The 20000-nt window shown below is 47.7% G+C and overlaps 1 protein-coding gene across 2 annotated transcripts in view; it reads right to left on the reverse strand.

The window, feature by feature from the left end:
* The window catches only part of Hhat (hedgehog acyltransferase), a 268740-nt gene that overhangs the window by 202391 nt on the left and 46349 nt on the right, over nt 1–20000 (reverse strand). For both annotated transcript variants that reach the window (XM_031339371.1, XM_031339361.1), the window contains exons 5-7: nt 16301–16495; nt 15107–15322; nt 3800–3971 (exon numbers count right to left, since the gene is read on the reverse strand). In XM_031339371.1, coding sequence (XP_031195231.1) covers nt 3800–3971; nt 15107–15322; nt 16301–16495 — 583 coding nt within the window. The remainder of the gene's footprint in view (nt 1–3799; nt 3972–15106; nt 15323–16300; nt 16496–20000) is intronic.

The raw sequence follows: 20000 nt of genomic DNA on the forward strand, positions 1-20000 counted from the left end.
AGCTACGATGGAGGTAAAATCCTTTGGTGAGGTGAGGGTCATTGAAGTACAGCCTTATTACAATGAAAAAAAAGGGGGGCAGCCTAATGTTGGCGCCCCAGCTGCAAAATCTGTAAGCAGAGCAAAGCAAGGTTGAGACAGGAGCATGGAATGAGACTCAAAGTAAGGGTATGTGTGTATGTGTGAAAATTCTCTGCTTTCCAAGCAGACAGATAACCTTTGCATCTATCCTTGCACTACCTCCTTGCACTTTACCTCTTTAAAGTGGGGGGGCAGGGGGTTTATTAAGGAGAATGCTTAAAGCCTTGCTGTTGGGAGGGAAATGCAAATTAGTGAGGAGGCCACTCTGGAAATCAATATACAGAATTCTCAAAAACCGAAAATAAGTCTACCGTATGGCCCAGCCATAGAATCCTCAGTATATGCCTAAGGGACTTGACATCCAGAGACACTCAGTAATGGTCATAGCCGCCCTATTCACAATAGCCAGGTAATGGAAACAAAATAAACATCCTTCAATAGACAAGTGGATAATAAAAATGTGGTACATATACACAACGGACTACTAATTCAGCTATAAGTAAACGTAAACTCATGCAGAAAAGAATTCCATGGAACCTAACTCTGGCTATCCGTACAGGCGCACGCACCAGTTGCTCAAGACATCCTGCAGAAGGTGTGGCAGCAGGCAGCATGGCCTGTCTTGGAAGTGTTTGGAAACTCTAACACCACAGCCGCCCAGGTATGTGTGGCAAAGTGCCTGATGCTCTTGGGGCCATCACAAAGGAGTGAAAGAATGGTTTCAGGCAGTAAAATGCTGGTGGAGTTACTAGGTATGATGTGCTGTGTGTTTCTAAGAGGGCCCTTGTAAGACTCTGACTAGCCTTAGCTTACTGGGGAAACCCCCTGAGTGAAGGAGCCATGCAAAAGCAAGAGGAATTTATTGTTCCAGCTCGTTGGGGTCGTCCTGCACCCAAAAAGGAGAGGCAGCGACCTCAGGCAGCCTGTTCGGCCAGTTTTTATAGAGCTTTCAGGGGTAAAATAGAGCAACAGCCATGAGGCACAATGTGATTGGCAGAACAGTGTGACTTTTAAACTGACTGGTCCTTAGGGAATGAGGTAGTAAGGGGTTCCCTTATCTGCGGGTGGCCCATGGTCCCCCACTGTGGTCTGAGGACTGTAATTAGCCTCTCCCTTCCCTGGAGGGGAGGGGTGCCTATGTGCTTCATGACCCTTCTCTTCCAGGAGGGGAGGGGTGCCTATGTGCTCCATGACCTTTCTCTTCCAGGAGGGGAGGGGTCTGGTGGAATTTTCCAAAGTTCCTGAGCTGACCTCTTCACCCTAAGACATTCCACTCACCAAAACCTTAAGAAATACATCAGCATGGGGAGAAGAGGCATCTCCCACATGTGCTGATAAAGCCATTCTCTGGTCTTCTGGGGGACACTGGATGCCACTGGGGGACAATACAATTCTTCATTGTAAAGCCCAAACTGCCTACATAATAATGGCATAATCTGTCAGGTGTGGTGACTCATGCCTTTAATCCCAGTCATCCCAGTACTCGGGAGGCTGTGAGTTTGAGGCTAGACTGTTCTACATAAGCAAGTTCCAGATCAACCAAGGTTACACAGGGAGACCCTGTCTCCAAAAACAGTCAAAGAGTAACAATTCATTTCATGGCAATGCTGTCACTGTTGTCATGGTTATCACATGGGCCACATGGTCACAGGGCATCAAGAGGCTGTAAACCACAGGGATGTGAGTGAAGAAACCTGGCCCTAAATGAGTGGTGAGTGAAGTCACTCCCCAGGGGCGCTGCTTGCCTTTGCATGGGTATGAACAGAATGATTTCAGGAGATCTTACGGGAGGGAAGATTTGTTTGGGGCACATAGTTTAAAAGGTTTTGGTTCCTACGCACTCAGCCCCACGCATTTCAGCAGAAGCAGTGAGGTATAATTCACATTCATCAGGCTTTCAAAACTAAAAGCCGAAATCAAGTGTCAATGAGACACAAGCAATAGAAACTCAAACACTGTTCAGAGGAGCAAAAAAGTATGTTACCCTGTTGGAAAACAGACTTGGTGTAAATGTGTATGACTGTGCATAAGCACAAGAGCTGCCCATTCCCTGTCTAGGTGCATGTATGAGAGCAGGGGCTCACATACTCTGGAACGACTCAGCGAGGTGGCTGGTTCCTGACCAACATTTTCACATGCAAGAGTACAAAACAGAATATCAGAACACATTATCTATCAGTGGAATAAAGTATTCCCTCTTGAGAGTTCACTACCTTTACACACACACACACACACACACACACACACACAAACACAGAGAGAGACAGAGAGAGAGACAGAGAGAGACAGACAAGAGAGACAGAGAGTGAGACAGAGACAGAGAGAGACAGACAGAGACCAGCCAAGCAGGAGTTCCCCAAAGGAGCTAAGCAGGATAAGCAAGGGAAGATGGAGATCGGGTCACAGCACATGTGGCCTCTGCTGTTAGGGTGAAGGAATGAAGGACAATGGTTTTCACAAATGGTTTTCTCCAGACAAATCCTGTACCTGGAGACTGTGTCTTCTGGGGAAGTAAAGACTCCCATCCTACCTTGCTGGCAGGATAGAGAAAGATGCAAACAAGCAAAGGAGAGCAACAGAAACATTCGTGTGCATGAGCACATGTACACACCCCATGTACACATACATATACCATATACTCTATCCACAGAACATGTACACACCCCGTGCACACACATGCACCATCTACTCTATCCACAGGACATGTGTACACCCCATGTACACACACATATACCATATACTCTATCCACAGGACATGTGCACACCCTATGTACACACACACATACACCATCTACTCTATGCACAGGACATGTGCACACCCCATGTACACACACACATGCACCATCTACTCTATTCACAGGACATGTGCACACTCCATGTACACACACATATACCATATACTCTATCCACAGGACATGTGCACACCCCATGTACACACACATACACCATCTACTCTATCCACAGGACATGTGCACACCCCATGTACACACACACATACACCATCTACTCTATCCACAGGACATATACATACCCTGTGCACACACATGCACCATCTACTCTATCCACAGGACATGTGCACACCCCATGTACACACATACACACACACACACCACCTACTCTATCCACAGGACATGTGCACACCCCATGTACATACACATATACCACCTACTCTATTCACAGGACATGTGCACACCCCATGTACACACACACACACCATCTACTCTATCCACAGGACATGTGCACACCCCATGTACACACACATACACCACCTACTCTAACTACAGGTCATATTATAAAGCCCATCCAAAGGGTACAGCATTTCACTGGACCCCCAAAGTAGCTCTACAAGGGCGAGCCTCATTTTTTTAGATGAAGGTGTACAGACAGATGTAAGCTCCACCAAAGCTGCCCACCTGGGTCTAAAAGAGATAGGCTCCAGATCTATAGCTCCTCAACTTTGAAGCTCACATGCAAAGGAACAATGCAGTCTGTGGGTCTCCGAGCACCAGCTCACAGAACAGCCTCCTGAGCTGGCCAGCAACTCTGCTCTCTCCCATTAAGTATGATGAGGCCTCTTGTGAAGAGGCCATACTCTGTCAATTCCATCCCAAGGAGGGCGTCACTCATCCAGGACTCTCAGCTCCCATGGCACAGCCTTCCTCATCGACCCACACCAAGCATTTCACACATGTAAAACCTTGGCAGTTCCCACATTTACCTAAGGTCCAGCAGGAAACACTCTCCAGAAGGGGGATGCTGCTGTAGAGGGCATGCATGTACATGAGGTGTACCATCAGTTCAGCCAGCCACCACCAGCAGAGCAGGCGGCCCAGGCCCTTGGCTAGAATGCAGAGGTTGTGCTGCAGAGAACTGAGCTCTGGCTGCTGCATCTAAAGAAGGGACAACAGAGAAGGCAGCGTCAGATGGTGCTTGGTCCCAAGATGTGCAGAACATCTCTCCTGTGATGTTTCTGCTAAGGTTTGTACAAATTATTATTGCTGTTTCTACTGATAGGGCACCGGGGGGTGTTCGCCTTGAGGACAGTCAATTTTCCTGGGTAAGAAAGTTACAGAAACTGCCCCCAGAACAAGAACAGGTGGGCCAACGCAGTGTACCCTGGAGCCAAGAACAATGCCAATGTCTGTATCCTGCTACCAAGCCTTGACCTGAGACCACCCAAACTGGGTTAGAGCTTCAGACACTGTACGCCTTGAAATTGCCTCTCTTTGGGTCCTGATCAGTCTGTTGGTTTCTACCCACCACTCGACTTGTGCCTGAGCTATTAGTCAGGATAAGGCAACAATAGAAATAGGGGGAGACACTGGGGATGAATTGAGTGACCTGGGAGAATTAAGCATGTCTGTCAGTCTACCTTTTTCCAAGAAAAAGAAGAAGAAGAGGAGGAGGAGGGAAGAGGAGGAGGAGGAGAAGGAGGAGGAGGAGGAAGAGGAAGAGGACGAGGAGGACGAGGAGGACGAGGAGGACGAGGAGGATGAGGAGGACGAGGAGGACGAGGAGGACGAGGAGGAGGACGAGGACAAAGAGGACGAGGACAAAGACGACGACAACGACGACACTGGCTACAGGCAGCACTAGAGCAAACCCCATGCTGAATGTGAGGAAGGTGTTGGCATTTTCCTTGCTATCCTTTATCCAAACCACTGGGGATCCCAACACTTCAGATCTTGAGTTTTGAATATTCTCTCAGACTTTGTCCCGGCCTGAGCATCTCTGATCTGAAAGCGTTCAGAAGCCTTTGAAATTTTGCAGGATTCCAGACTTTCATATTAGGTAGCTCAACCTGTATGAGTAATGCTGTCAGAGAGCCACCACCACTACCTGGCTGTGGGGTCACCTCACTGTGGAGGTAGCTTGCTACAAAAAAAATCACCTCACTGTGGGAGTCACCTCCCTGTGGAGAGTCACCTCACTATGGGGAGTCACTTCACTGTGGGGTCACCTCACTATGTAGGGTCACCTCACTATGTAGGATCCCCTCACTGTCGGGACTCACCTCATTATGGGGACCTCACTGTAGGGAGTTGCCTCACTATATGGGAGTCACCTCACTGTGAGGGTCACCTCATGGTGGGGGCCACCTCACTATGTGGGATCACCTCACTATGTGGGTATCACCTCATGGTGAGGGTCACCTCATGGTCGGAGTCACCTCACTATGGGGAGTCACCTCACTATGGGAAGTCACCTTACTGTGAGGGTCACTTCACTATGTGGGAGTCACCTTACTGTGGAGAGTCACCTCACGATGGGGGTCAGTCACCTCACTATAGGGTCACCTCATTATGGGGAGTCACATCACTGTGAGGGTCACTTCACTATATGGGAGTCACCTCATTGTGAGGGTCACCTCATGCTGGGGGGTCACCTCACTGTGGGGGTCACCTCACTATGTGGGAGTTACCTCACTGTGGGGAGATACCTCACTGTGAGGATCACATTGCTATGGGGAAGTCACCTCACTGGTGGCTTCACCTCACTGTGGGAGTCACTTTGCTGTGGGGCCACCTAACTATGGGTGTCAACTCACTGGATGGCTTAACTTCACTGTATGGACCACTTGGCTGTGTGACATCACCTCAGTGAGGGGGTGTCCTAGCTTGCTTTCTCTTACTGTGCTAAAGACTATGATCAAAACAATTTGAGGACAACAGGGCTTATTTAGCATCCCCTTACACTTCGCTATGAAGGGAAGTCAGACAGGACCTGAAGCAGAGGCCATGCATGGATGATGATGCTTACTAGCTTATTCCTTGTGCCTTGCCCAGCTTGCTTTCTTATACTACCCAGAACCACTTGCCCAGTGGCAGCACTTCCCACAGTGTGCTGGGCCCTCCCATATCAATCATTAATCAAGAAAGTGCCCCACAGGCTTGCCTACAGAATCTGATGGAGGTATTTTCTTAACTGAGGTTCCCTCTTCCCAGATGATCCCACTTGTGTCAAATTGACAAAAAATAAATAAATAAATAAAACAAATCTAACCAACATGGGGTCACCTCACTATATGGATTACCTTACTGTGGGTTCACCTCACTGTGGGGTCACTTCACTGTAGGGATCACCTCATTACCTGATTGTGGAGTCACCTCACGTTGGGGTCACAACACTATGGGGGTCACCTCACTGTTGGGTTACCACACCGTGGAGGGTCACCTCACTGCGGGGTCACCTCACTATGCAGGTCAGTGGGGGTAGTAAGAATCCATACCAAGGTAACTGGCATCAAGTTGCCTCTATGTGATGGTTTGTATATGCTTGGTCCAGGGAGTGGTACTATTTGGAGGTGTGGCCAGGTTTGAGTAGGCACGGCCTTGTGGGAGTAGGTGTGTCACTGTGGGAGTGGGCTTTAAGACCCTCGTCCTAGCTGCCTGGAAGTCAGTCTTCTCCTAGCAGCCTTCAGATGAAAATGTAGAACTCTCAGCTCCTCCTGCACCATGCCTGCCTGGATGCTGCCATGTTCCTGACTTTATAATGGACTGAACCTCTGAACCTATAAGCCAGTCCCAATTAAGTGTCGTCCTTATAAGAGTTGCCTTGGTCATAGTGTCTGTTCACAACAGTAAAACCCTAACTAAAAACTCTGGATGAACTCGGGCCTTGCTTGGTGCTGCACACTGGCACACTGAAGCAAGCTGTCTAGATGACTGTGCTAATAGCCTCAAGAGGTATGTTGGCACATAGCAATTCTCACATACAGCTGAATCTGTCCAGCTTCTAACAGGTGCTGTGCACATAGCCTGCAGCCCAGGTCCCCAAAAGCCCAGCCTGCATGTGGGGTGCCAGGACCTTGCTGGTGTACAGGCCCAACTTGGTGAACAGAGACAACGTATATTTACCTTCCCAGCTTGCCACTCAGCAAAAGGCCAGTTTGGAGGCTCTGCTGGGTGTCCCCAAGCCACAGGCAGTTCAAAATGACACAAATACCTATGAAGCGAAAGTGTGAGGTCCATCTGCACGGTGGTTGATTGGCTTTGTGGTGACAACCTATCTACTTCCTGGGAAACTAAACACTCCCTAATGTTGTTGTTGTCTGTGTCACCTCTACTGGGAAGGACAGAGCATCTCCTACAGCCACAGACGCCCCAGGGGAAGGGTCGTCACCCAACTCCTCTGTCACTTCACTCTAAAGAAGGAAATGGGAAAGCTTTTATTCGGGGCTGGAAGATGGCTGAGTGAGTAGAAGTCTAGTCAAATAAGCAGGACCCAAGCATGAGCCCCAGGATGCACATAAAAGCCAGGTGTGTATTAACACACGTGTAACCCCAGAACTGAGAAGGCAGAGACAGGAACATCAGAGATATGGCTAGTCAGCCTATCCTATCCTATATGGTAGGCTGCTGGCAAGAGACTTCATCTTTTTAAAAAAAAAATAGTGCTGGCTCCTCCACATGTGCATTACACACACATACACATTCACATGTCGTGCACACACTCACACACATATGCCTTTCTGGAAGGTTGGTAATCCTGACAATCCACTTACACTTCAATGTAGTGCATGCAGTCTCTTATTGCAAGCCATTTGTCCCTTGCCTCGCAGCAGGAGGGACAGGCTGCTACACAGGGCTCATCCTCAATGCTGCACAGAGAGCATTCCATTTGAGGCATTTCCAACCGAGGGGACTGTCAACCTTAAGATTGCTGGAAACTGCCACGGTGGGATTTCAAGCTCAGACTCCACTGAAAACACGCATTAGCTCGTCTGGCAAGTGTACTTTAAAATGCATTACGATTTAAAATCTCATTTCATGCAAATTGCATAAAAGGGAATGCCGTCTCTCTCCCTCAGTGATGATCTGAAGACTGAAGATGGCAGTTGTCAGAGACGAAAGGTTCTTGTCCTCTGTACGGGAGCCTGAGAGCAGCAAAGCCTTTCCTGGGTCAGGACTTCTGTCTGTGGGGGCCCAGGGACACACAGACTGAACCTATCCTTCAGAGTTAGAGTAGCTTGCCCAAGTCCCTAACCTCCTCCCCATAGAATGCTTCTCACTCAGGCCCAGCATGGCTGGCCCCAACCCAGCCACCCACAGCAGAGCCTGTGCTAGGCACCAAACTGGCAGCTGTATACCACGAACCAGATCTGGGCAGCCGGAGCCTCTAGCACAGCAGTTCTCAGCCTTAATGCTGCCACCCTTTAACACAGTTCCTCACGTTGTGGTGACCTCCCCCCCCCAACCATAGAAATATTTAGTTGCTATTTCATAACTGTATTTTTGCTACTGTTCTTAATTATAATGTAAATATCTGATATGCGGGGTATCTGATATGTGACTCTATGAAAGGGTCACGTGACCCTCCAAAGGGGTCACAAGCCACAGGTTGGGAACCTCTACTCTAGACCCTTATGTCACTAGACATACTCTATCTTCTTTAGCTCCTGCCACACCAAGTCAGCATGGCAACATTGTATCTTTTTTTTCTCCTTTTTTCAAGGCAATATCCTAAAACTTATTATGTAGCCAAGGTTGGTCTTGAATTGTGCATGTGTGTCTCTGTGTGTGTGTCTCTATGCCTGCCTGTGTGTGTATACCCATGAAAACCACAGACCAATGTCCAATGTCTTCCTCTATCACTCTTTGACCTGATTGATTGATGATGGATTGAATGATTGACTGATTGACTGAGTCAGAGCCTCTCACTGCACCTGGAGCTGTTATTAGGACCACAGTGGTCCATCAATCACCAAGATTCATTCAGTTGCCCTACCCCACCCCCAAGCACCGGGGTTTCATAGGTGCACTGGCACACCCAGCTTTTATGTGTGCTGTGGGGATTCAAACCCAAGTCCCCATGTTTACACAGCAAGCGCATTACTCACTGAACTATCTCCCCAGCCCTTGGTCTTAAATTTCTGATCTTCGTGTCTTCGCCCCCTAAGTGACAGGATTCCAGGCCTGAGCTACTATGCTTGGTGTGGCGCTGGAGACTGAACCAGGGCCTCGAGAATGCTAGGTAAGCACTCTAACAACCAAACCCCAGCACCAGTCCCAGCACTACTGTCCTTACTCTGACGTCCTCCCAGCCTGCCTTCCACACACCTATCTTTGCTTCCATCTGCTCTCTAGTCTCTGTCACGGTTTGAAGATAACATGAATGAAAAGCTAATAGCACTGACTTGACCTTTACAGAACAGACAGTGTCATTCAGGCGGTCTCCCAACCTAGAGCCCCCCCGACTCTCAATGGCACTTCTTAGATGCCAACACCTACCTCTTGCCCTGCCCCTGCCAGCCACTCTTGGTCATGCCCAGCCTGCCTGCGGTGATTGTCTGGTCCCTTCCAACATCCAAAAGATGGCCACTGCTCAGACCCCTCTGCTGGAGTGACTAGCAGGCTCGATACAGGAGTCTCTGCACTAGACTAGGGGACGTACTCCTGGGGAGTTCAGATGTTGAGCTGCTGTGGGGCAAAGTCCAGCAGGGCCCAGGAGTCTTCCTGGAGCTGATATACTCTACAGGGGGGCCGGATGGAGTCACACATCCCCTGAACTTACCACTTGTTCTAATAACAACAGCAATGGCGAGCATAATGGTATCCTTGTATTATGGAATCATGTGCTCCCCACGACAACCCTGGCTCTGTTGATGCTCGCAACCCATAGAAAAGCCAACTCACCAAAGGCAGCTCACCAAGACAGAGCAGGGATTTGAACCCACAGCGGGGCTCCAGGGCCCTTGCTCACAGCCTCCATACTGAGAATTCCATTTGTACACAGATTGTTTCCAGTGGGAAAACAGACCTTGGTAAGGGAAGTCCTAAGATGAACCGCCTGCGACCCCATCTGGTCCATGCGTGCCCCGCCTTCCATACACCTGCTCGAGGAAGACTCCTGCTGGACTCTGACCCACAGCAGCTCAGCCCCACAGCAGCTCAGCATCTGAACTTCCCAAGAGTACAGCGGGAAAGTACAGCTGAAGCCTGGGCTCCTGACACTTCACACATGACAGAAATAGCCTTCAAGGAGGCCGGGTAATAGATAAAATATCTTATTTGTTTAATGAAGGAAAATTTCACATGCTTTAGAGTATAGAAGACACCTCTTCCACATTTCCCTAATTTCTGTATGTATTATGTGCTAAAAATTGGAGTAACAGATGTATTCTGCAGAGGTGTTCCTCTCTTATTTTAATCCTTGGAGTTTCAGATTCCCACGATCCTGCTTGTCCCTGCTGAGTTTATTTTTCACGTGGGACGCTGCTGCCCCCTGGTGGTGAAGCCTCCTCTTGCTCATTCACTCGAACTCTCCAGAGTTCTTCCATTCTTGCTCTTCCATCCTCCTTTCTTCCCAGTCTTTTCCTTATATGATCTTTGTAGCCTCTCTCCTGTTTACAGAGGACTTGAGCACCCACCGGCATCCTCGGCAGATGCAGAGATCTCGTGCCTTTTTATTCTATGTGTGTATAATGCATGGGAGGTGAGTTTGTTTGTTCCTGTCCATGCGGGAATCACATGCCACAAAGCACAGGTGGAAGTCAGAAGGCAGTCTCGGGTGTAGGCACTGGCCTTTCACCTTGACATGAGGTCTTTTTTTTCACTTTTGTGTACGCTGGTCCAGCTGGCCCGTGAGCTTTCCGGGACTCTGCCGAGCCCGAGCACTACACTTGGGCATTACCATGTCCAGCTTTATGTGGACTCTGGGGATCTGAACTCAGGCCTCACATTTGCAAAGCAAGGATCTACCCACTGAACAACACTTCCAGACCCTGCCTGACTTTTTACTTAGTTTTTATTTCATCCTGTGGCTTATTGGGGATTTAATTTTTCTGGGATGACTTTAATAAACATGGGCAGACCATAGAGGAAGGTTTTGATATGCCTTTCCAAAGTCCCTAACCTCAGCAACTAGAACAGGTAAGGAAGAAAGAAGTAAGACTGGGGAAGACTCTGACCCTACAGGGTGAGTGCACCCATCCTCCCCATACTGACCAACGGACCGGCAGTCCTTGGTTAAAGGTTTGGGTGAACCATGGCCTCAAAGTCTGCTTCGAAGGGCAAGGTGTAGGGCCTGACTACACACTCCTATTGTTCCTGTCCAACCTGAAAGGCTGCAGTTGGAAAGGAGGAGAAGAGAAACAGAAAAATGACTTGCATCCTAACAAAGTGCAGGCCCCATTGGGCAGGCCCCCGTGCACATGACCCAGCTGGGGAAAGAGTCTGTTTCCTCTGAATGGCTTTCGTCTGCAACTCTGAGGATTACTATCCATCCCCAGGGGAAGAATGGGGCCAAGGATTAGTTCAAAGGTTATTGGAAAATTGAGAAAGAGCCAAGTTCACAATGTCAAAGAAATTCCAGGAGGCAAGATGAGGAAGGCCTGAACCCACCAATCCTGTGCCAGCCCTGCCTTCATCCCATTACTCTGACAGCCAATCCTGTGCCAGCCCTGCCTTCATCCCATTACTCTGACAGACTCGGAAAAGTGGTTCTCAGCCTCCCCCGAGTGCAAAAGCCACACTCAAGGCACCTGGCATGCCACAGTGCTCAGCTCCAGCCCAAAGGCCTGGTCAGGCTCAGGCTCGGGGCCTGGGGCAGGGCCTGAGAAGTCACTTCTCTATTCCCTGAAGGTGCTGCAGACAGGAACCATACTTTGAGGTCACGTGCCATCACTAGGCAACCTGTAGTCTAAAACACAATCTCATAATCAAAAAGTGATCCTCAAGAACCAACCAGGGTGTGAGAAACGGTACAGCAACCGCAGCCGGGAGTGCCAGTGACACTCGAGGACATCTTAAGTGGGAAGTCAGGCCTTTCCCTGCAGCTCTAGACTGATGCTATTGCTATAATGCAAACGGAGACCTTTGGATAGATGAAATGATAGACCTTTGGAGAACTCTGGAATTTTTAAGATGAAATAAGCATTTTCTAAGAACCTTCCTTTTTTCCTCACTGGGCATCTTTCATATTGTCCCAGAAACAGCAACACCTATGGGCCTGTCCTCACAGACACATACATGTATGCTTGTGTTCTATGTGTGCATGCATGTATATGTGAATGCATGTTATGAACTATATATAAGTGCAGGCAATGTGTTACATAGATGTGTGTGTGTGTGTGCTGTATGTGTGCATGCATTTTGTGAGCTATATAGAAGTGCAGGCAATGTGTTACAAATATGTGTGTGTGTGCTGTATGTGTGCATGCACAGGTGTGCTCCACACATACCAGCATATGTGTTGTATTTGTATACACATGTGTTATAAGTGAGTATAGGTATTCACTGTATGTGAACACATGTGCATCCTTGTGTTGTGTGTACATCTATGTGTGTCTGGATGTGTCATGTGTATGTGTGTTATACATGTGTTACATACATGTGTTGTATATACATGTATGTTTATGTGTGCCTATACATAGTCTCTTCAAGACGTCTGTGCTTTGGGGGAGGCAATGACCCTTGGGAACCACCGTTTTAAGTACTAACACGTAAGCTAAATTCTTCAAGTATGTCTCAGTACATTGGTAGGAGGGAGAAGTGCAAGGACAAATGTGGCTTGACCTAACATCCAGACAAGAATGCTGGGTAGAAAAGGTGTCAGGCCCCTGCAGAATGAGAGCACACCATCGCCCGGGAACATCCTTCAACTGGATTTGCTTTCTCACTTGGCCTCCAGAACAATCTGAAGCCATGTCAGGGCCACTGCATAAGCAGTCTGTGAATAAGGGAGCAAGCCATCTGCCAAGCAGCAAGCAATGGCATCTCTTCCTGCTAGCTCAAGTGAAACATCAGAATCCAGCCTCCTGTCCCTGGGCCTTCTCTGCAATGGAACTGCTCCTGAAACTCACTGTAGCCACTGAGGAACCAGGTGGTCACTGTCCCCTGAGAATCAGGGCCGCTCTGTCCCACCCAGGAGAGACCGTCCAACCTTAAGTGATTCAGACAACAGTGTGTGCTCAGATCGGCAGCACACATATCACAGATGAGCACACACATATCACACATGTGGGGAGACACACATGTCACAGATGAGCACGGCAAACACCCCAAGTCTCAGGCCACAGCAGGGTCCCTAACTGACTGACTCAAAGCAGCCTCCTCACAGCTGATGGTTACAAGTTCAAAATGTCGATCAACTCTGAAAGTGCCTAGGTGCCCCATGTCCTGTCAAATGCTCAGCTGTGGCTTCATCCTTTGTGTAAATTAAATAATCTGTCTCATTATTATGCAAATTTGCTTTACTCTTGAATAAATGGTAAAATTGTATATACATCAAATAATTGTTTTAAAGTAACTGTCTTTTATGATTTGTTCATAGTAAAAGCTTCATTTGTATGCCTATTTTACATATACACACCCAGGATTTGAGTAAAAATTCCTCTGGTAAGGCGGACCCACACACAAGAGCATCTCTAGGACCATTTCAGAATTTGTTGAAAATTCTGGCCCAATCATAGTCAAAATTTATTTAATTTTTTTTTAGGAAATTCTAGTCATCAAATCAAAGGGCAGCTTTTCAAGTCAAACATTCGAGTCTGTGAGGTGGCTCAGTGGGTAGAGGCAGTTGCACACAAACTTCACAAACTAAATTAAGTGGCAGGATCCTATAATGTGATAGGAGATACTGATTTCCTATAGCCATCCTCAGAGTTCCACACACGTACTGTAGCATACGCATGCCTGCACATGCACACCCACACCCCTGCACACACACGGACACACACGCACAAATACATAAACAAAAAATTTAAACGCAAACATTCTAACACAAGCCAATCTAAAGGCACTAATGCAGGACTCACATGCTGGGAAATAATGCAGGAATGCTACGCACACTCGTCTACTCCAGTCACATCCATAATATCGGAGATAAAATCCTGATAAAGGATAAGAGGCAATAAGAATCCAAAAGGAGTTCTGTGCCTCCTGGATTTCAGACAGTCGCTGGTATCCCCTAACTCAGACGTGTTTCAGATTAGTCTCTCCAATCATCAACAAGGCCTCATAATTAGGCATAAAGCTACCCCAAGTAATGATTTGAAAATGGTTAAGATTGGGCATTGTCTCCTGGCCGACACAAAGTTTCCAACCATCCTTGTTTAATGTTTTAAGTACTAGAGAGTAATTGAAAGGTTTCTCTCACTCTAAGACCCCTCTGCCTGCCTCCAGCAAGAACCAGAGAATTAGCATAAGAATACCTCAACAGGGTAGGGCTCCACCCCTCTTCTTCCTGTTTCACACCTAGCTACCAGACCCTGCTGACCTTGGTGTGGGGGTCGCTTGCCTACGTGACTTCAGTCTAGCACTAGGACTGGAAGAAGAAGGACTTGGACTCACATGCAGGACTAGCACTAGAACTTAGATGGGCTAGGACTCAGATTCATGTATCTCTCACAGTGCTCACCAGAGCACTTGGGCCCGGGGGATGCAACACCAGTTCAGAGGAGATAGCTGCTGCTTTAGACCCAGTATGTTTCAGATAGCCTCAGAGGTACCTCAACTGTTGAGCTGCCAGATTTTTCATTTCTCTTTTACAATGATTGTAAAAACCTCATGTCATTTTTAAAGAAATACACTCAGACCTTACAGTACTTGTGTCTAGTCTGTTTGTCAAAGCCGAATCCCGTGCCCACCTGGCCAGAACCCCTAGTCCCATGGAACAAGGGACCCCGTAAGAAACCCCGGTCCGCGGCACAGGAAGATATTAAAGTCTTTGTTTCCCATAATCAAGCCATCCTGTTTCTTCAAAACCTGCAACTCATAATTCAGCATAGCCCGAAATCTGAGTGAGGTGCTCTGGCATCAAAGCATACTCTAAGATGGCCCTAACCACACTTCAGCCATTTTCTGCTCTATGTTCGTGATAATGCAAGACGGGCAACCACTGCCAGAAACACCAGGCATCATCCATTAGACTCTGAATTATTTTTGATTGTACATTCAAAAACCTTTTACTGTTCCCAAACTTTTCTGAACCCCCACATTCAGTATGCCACCCCATTTGGGCTCACATCCCACAGTCTAAGAGGTAGGGACCTTCACCAACCAGCCCAGTCCCCAGAGGACTCTACCTGTCTGAAGAACTCCGGGAAGCTAAGGATGGGCCCGTTGTGGAAGACGGGATAATAGAAGACGTAGGTCAGCAGCCACGGGAAGGAATAGGAGGCAGGCTGAGCAGACGGAGACTGCCGGCACAGCTCCAGGCTGAAGCTGGTGTAGTACAGGCAGCGGACAGTGAGTGTGAACTGCAGCAGGTAATACTCGTTCTCTGTCTCGTACCACCTTCTCTGCAAGAGAGACAAGAGGGAACAACCTGTGAGTTAGTGGCTCCTGACACAGGAGCTGGCTGGGGAACCTGGGCTAGATGGTTTCTCCCAGGAGAGAAGCTGCAATAACGAGAGTTGAGAACAAAGGGCTGTCACGTAAATCCCAGTGGCAACCACAGCAGGCAGCGTAGCTGCAGTGTGGCGGGTGGTAGAACACCTGCCTTGCATGTTGGGGAACCTAGGTCCAAACTTTGGCTGCAAACAGAACACTCTATATACATGATTTGAAACCAGGAAAAAAGTCTCTATGTGGTCCACAAGGAACTTGGCAGGCTGCATACATAACTAACCACTCAGCAGCCATACAGACTGCCACTTCCATCTCCAGCAAACACACAACTGACAAACAATGGTGTCTGTCAGGATGCCATGCCACGGCACACATCAAGGTCTGGTCTGTGACCTTAAGACAAAAACAAAACAAAACAACAACAACAACAACAAACGCTGGCTGTTCTCACCATCTATACAAAGTGCTTCTGTGATTAGCTATATGAGTAGATAATTAATAAGCCTATTCTATCAACTAATAAAAGTAGTTGCCTGACTGTCTTGGAGACATTGTAGACATTGTGTGTTATAAGGATGGTAAATGGTCCCTAAGAAACGGTGCACTCAAAATGTATATTTAAGCATATAGAGAGCATGTAGAGAGGGGATGGCTCTGTTTCTAGCCCTCTGGTTCCATGAAATTTGCCATCCTCTGTTATCATCCAAACTGGAAGAAAAAGTGACCCTGGACAATCTTACAGGACTCAAGACAAAAGACCCAAGACTGCTGAACATAGCTGAGTTCTGCAATAACCCTAAAAGGCCACTAGGTGGAGCCCCATGGCGGGGCTACTGCTGCTTCGTATGTGTGGAGGAGGCAGCTACTGGATCAGAAGCCAGGGCGCCTTCCCCTTCCCTGTGATAAATGGGCAGGAGGAAAACACTTACCTTAACTTCCTCCACACTTTGTAGCCTTAGGGTGGAGAGTAGAAGGAGAGAACACAGCCAGGACAGGAGCACGGATCGGAACTGAGCCACGCAGAAGGCGATGGTGCTGTGGAGAAGGACCATGAGCACGCCTGAAGCCCCCAGGACACACCAGCAGGCCCACATTCCATAGACCATGACAATCCAGGGTCTGTGCTGTAGAGGGGTGGCCCAAAGAGAAGGACAAGAGGTGAGTTCACAAGTGTGTCTCGGAATGCACCCGTATGGTGAGGGCACGTTTCGTGACCAGAAATCTAAATCTGTTCTCACTGGCCTGCTAGGTCTGCCAGACCCCGCAGACAAGTCCCGTTCTCAAGCCAGAGCCTCCTCCCCTAGGAAACCCCACAACAGTGAGATGCTCAGCTGACTTCCCAACAGAGGACAGAAAGCACCAGCTGGGAAGACCACATTCCCACACCCTGCGGACAGCATCTAGAAGCCAAATGGAACCGTCATGTATACTCTTATGGGAGCCTTAGGAAAAAAACCTGTCCACACCAAAGCTTTCTGACATCTTAGACTTATAATCAAGTACCGAATTTCATCTTTTTGGAAGGTCCTACCGATGCACATTTGCTGTGGATGCCTATGAATTCAGCCCAAGACAAAATCAATCATAAGCTAACTTGAGGACTATGGGGTTTTTTTCAATTTCTCTTCATAACTCATTTTTTTCAGTCCTCAAATGTGAACTTCTTAGATGACACGGTGGCCCAGATGAATAAAGCCACAAGGTTGGATGCCCTTAGCATACCATTTACAGTCAAATTTATGTCACGGAAAAGCTGCATCTTCTCAACTTTTCATGATGTCAAGGTCTTTAACTGATTGACATGTTCGTCCCAATTTAAGAGATTGTGATTGCTATTCTGTTTAACTAGAAAATAGCTTAGTTATCCCACTGATTAACTAAACAGGTGAATTAGCACATCTTTGCTGTCGTGATGTCTCTTCCTTACGTCCAGCTGCTAAATTCTTATTTATAAAACTGCAATCAGTCTGGGGAGATGGCTCAAGAGGTAAAGCACCCTCTGTGCAAGCATGAGGAGCTGAGTTCAAATCCCTAGCACCTACGTAAAGTCACGAGTGGCAGCATGCTTCTGCAACCTCAGCACTCCTATGGAGAGACAGAGCCAGAGGCAGGAGGACCCTCAGAAACTGGACAGCCAGCCAGCCTGAAGCGTGCCAGCAGTAAAGAGACCTTCCCCAAACAAGGCGGAACCTGAGGTCCAGCACTGAACATTGTCCTCTAACTTCTACACATCCCTAGTGGTACAACGGAGCCTACACTTGTGCACACAGACACACAGACACACACACACACACACACACACACACCATACACAAACACATACACAGATAATTTTTAAATTACAATAAAGGGTAAGCAAGTGTCTCAGTGAGTAAAAGTGTTTGTCACCGACTCTGCCAAGTCTGGCCATGTGAGTTCCGTCCCCTTGGGAAGGTGAAAGGAGAGAACCAACTCTACACAGTTGTGCTCTGACCACACATGCCCCCCCCCACACACACACATCAGAAACACACAATAAAACAGACTGCAGTGAAGAGCTGGGCATATGTCTCAGGAGCGGGGGGCTTGCTTCACACATGCTATCTTTTGTGCAATCCTTGTTCTACCAAAAAGAAAGAGGAAAGAAAAAAACAATACAGTTTTTTCCCTTTTTATTTTATGTGTATGAGTGTTTGCCTGCATGTATGTGCACACACGTGTACCATGTGTGTTTGGTGCCCATAGGAGATGGTGGAGTAGTTACAGATGGTTCTGAGCTACCATGGGGTGCTGGGAACTGATCCCAGGTTCCCTTAATTGTTGAGCCATCTCTCCAGCTAGCAGGTTTTAATATTAAATGGCAGTGTGTCAGCATAACTTACTGTCTAAGGCTTTGCAGTGACCATTAACAATCAGCATGATCTTCAGCAAGTTACATGAGTTCTCTGGTGGCTCCAGCTCTTTGTATATAGAACTGGAGCAGCAAAGTATTTCACAAGAACATCCTGAGTGTGATGAAATTGTTTGTGAACCACACTTAGTATGCACAGGCAAAGAGAGGGCTCCTCGGATACTACTCAGGCCCGAGCTGTGGGTGAAGCTCAGTTGACAGAGTGCTTGCCCAGCATGCACGAGGCACTGTATTCTAACCCCAGGACTTCACAAAATGTTTATTCTGCCACGTGCCTGTTATCTCATACTCACAGGAAGAGGCAAAGGTGTAAGGAGTTCAAGGTTATTCTCAGTTATATAGTGAAGTTGTAGCTAGCCTCGGCTATGAGATATACTATCTCAAAAAAAAAAGGTTACTTCTAAGAAATACAATGTTATGAGTGTGTGTTTTGAAGGATGGTGTTTTCACAAACTTCAAAAATGAAGAGTCGGATGAATGAGCTTAGACCTTCTGCTAAAAGGATGAGCTGGGCCTAGTGGTCCGGGCCTGCCCTAGTCAGGTTGCTGAGGCAGGGGGATCACAAGTTTAAGACCTGGCTGAGCAATTTAGTGAAACCTTGTCTAAAAACAAAAAGCAGAAATAGGACTTAGAGCATAGCTTAGTGGCACAGAGACTGCCTGACAGGCATGGAGCTGAGGTTCAGTCCCCAGTATGGCTAGAGAGACAGACAGAAAGAATGACAGAGAAACAGACAGACAGACTAGATGCAGGGCAGGCCTGGAGTGTGGTGACGTGCCCATCTTGTCCTTGGTAGCAGCGCCTGTAAACTATTGTGCATGCTCACCTCTCCCACAGACCTCTATTCCAGCTCAAAAGAACATTTACAATGTGAGACTAACTCAGCCGCTTTTACATTCCAAGAAAACCAGAGAAATGTGAAGTTCATTTTTACTGTTTTTTTCCGTCCTGCTAACCTCAGAAAACAGCCCCATAAATTTGCTTCAAACTTTCCCTGGCTCTCTCACCTCTGGGTAGGGTCCAATTTTCAGAAACCAGGTCACCAAAGACTATTTTAACACATGGTTTTAACAAGTTGGGGGAAAGGTTCTTTTCAACACAACCTACATTGTGTGCTAAGGGGATTGGGCACACATGTGTACACACGTATGCATACACGGTCACACTTTCAGTAAGTGCTATTTGATCTGCTGGGTAGAGCCTGTTTGCTTAGCTCCATTTGAAATGCACCATAGACAGAAGCTGCCCTAAGTTGGGGCAGAAAGAACCCTCAGAAATTAACTTAACGGCACTGTGTGGACCACCAATACTCCAGGAAATCTATGATGGATTTGTCAGTGGTCACAAGAGCCACATTGTATGCTGATAAATGCTCTCCGCACACCTTGTGCAGGCAGACAACACTGGATGCTGTCCCAAGACAAAAGGGGAAATGCTCTCCCGCTGACCTCGGACTCCCCAGCCTGCATACTGCCTTCACCCTCTTGAGGACAAAAAGTGGGACAGTGGACTAACACACCATCTTACCTGCACAGAACTGGTATGTGAGCCAGTGCCACCAAACACTCATTTTCAGATTCAAAATATTAAAAAGCCATTGGAATCCCTGCCTACCTCAAACATCACTAAAACCCAAATACAGCCTGACCTGACACCGTGGCAGGGTAGGGCAGGTCCCACTGCCACCCCCACAGTCTCTTCTACACACAGGCTGAGCTCTGGAATTGGTGGTACAAAGA

This window comes from Mastomys coucha, unplaced genomic scaffold, assembly GCF_008632895.1.
Source record: "Mastomys coucha isolate ucsf_1 unplaced genomic scaffold, UCSF_Mcou_1 pScaffold1, whole genome shotgun sequence".
In the NCBI taxonomy this organism is placed as follows: domain Eukaryota; kingdom Metazoa; phylum Chordata; class Mammalia; order Rodentia; family Muridae; genus Mastomys; species Mastomys coucha.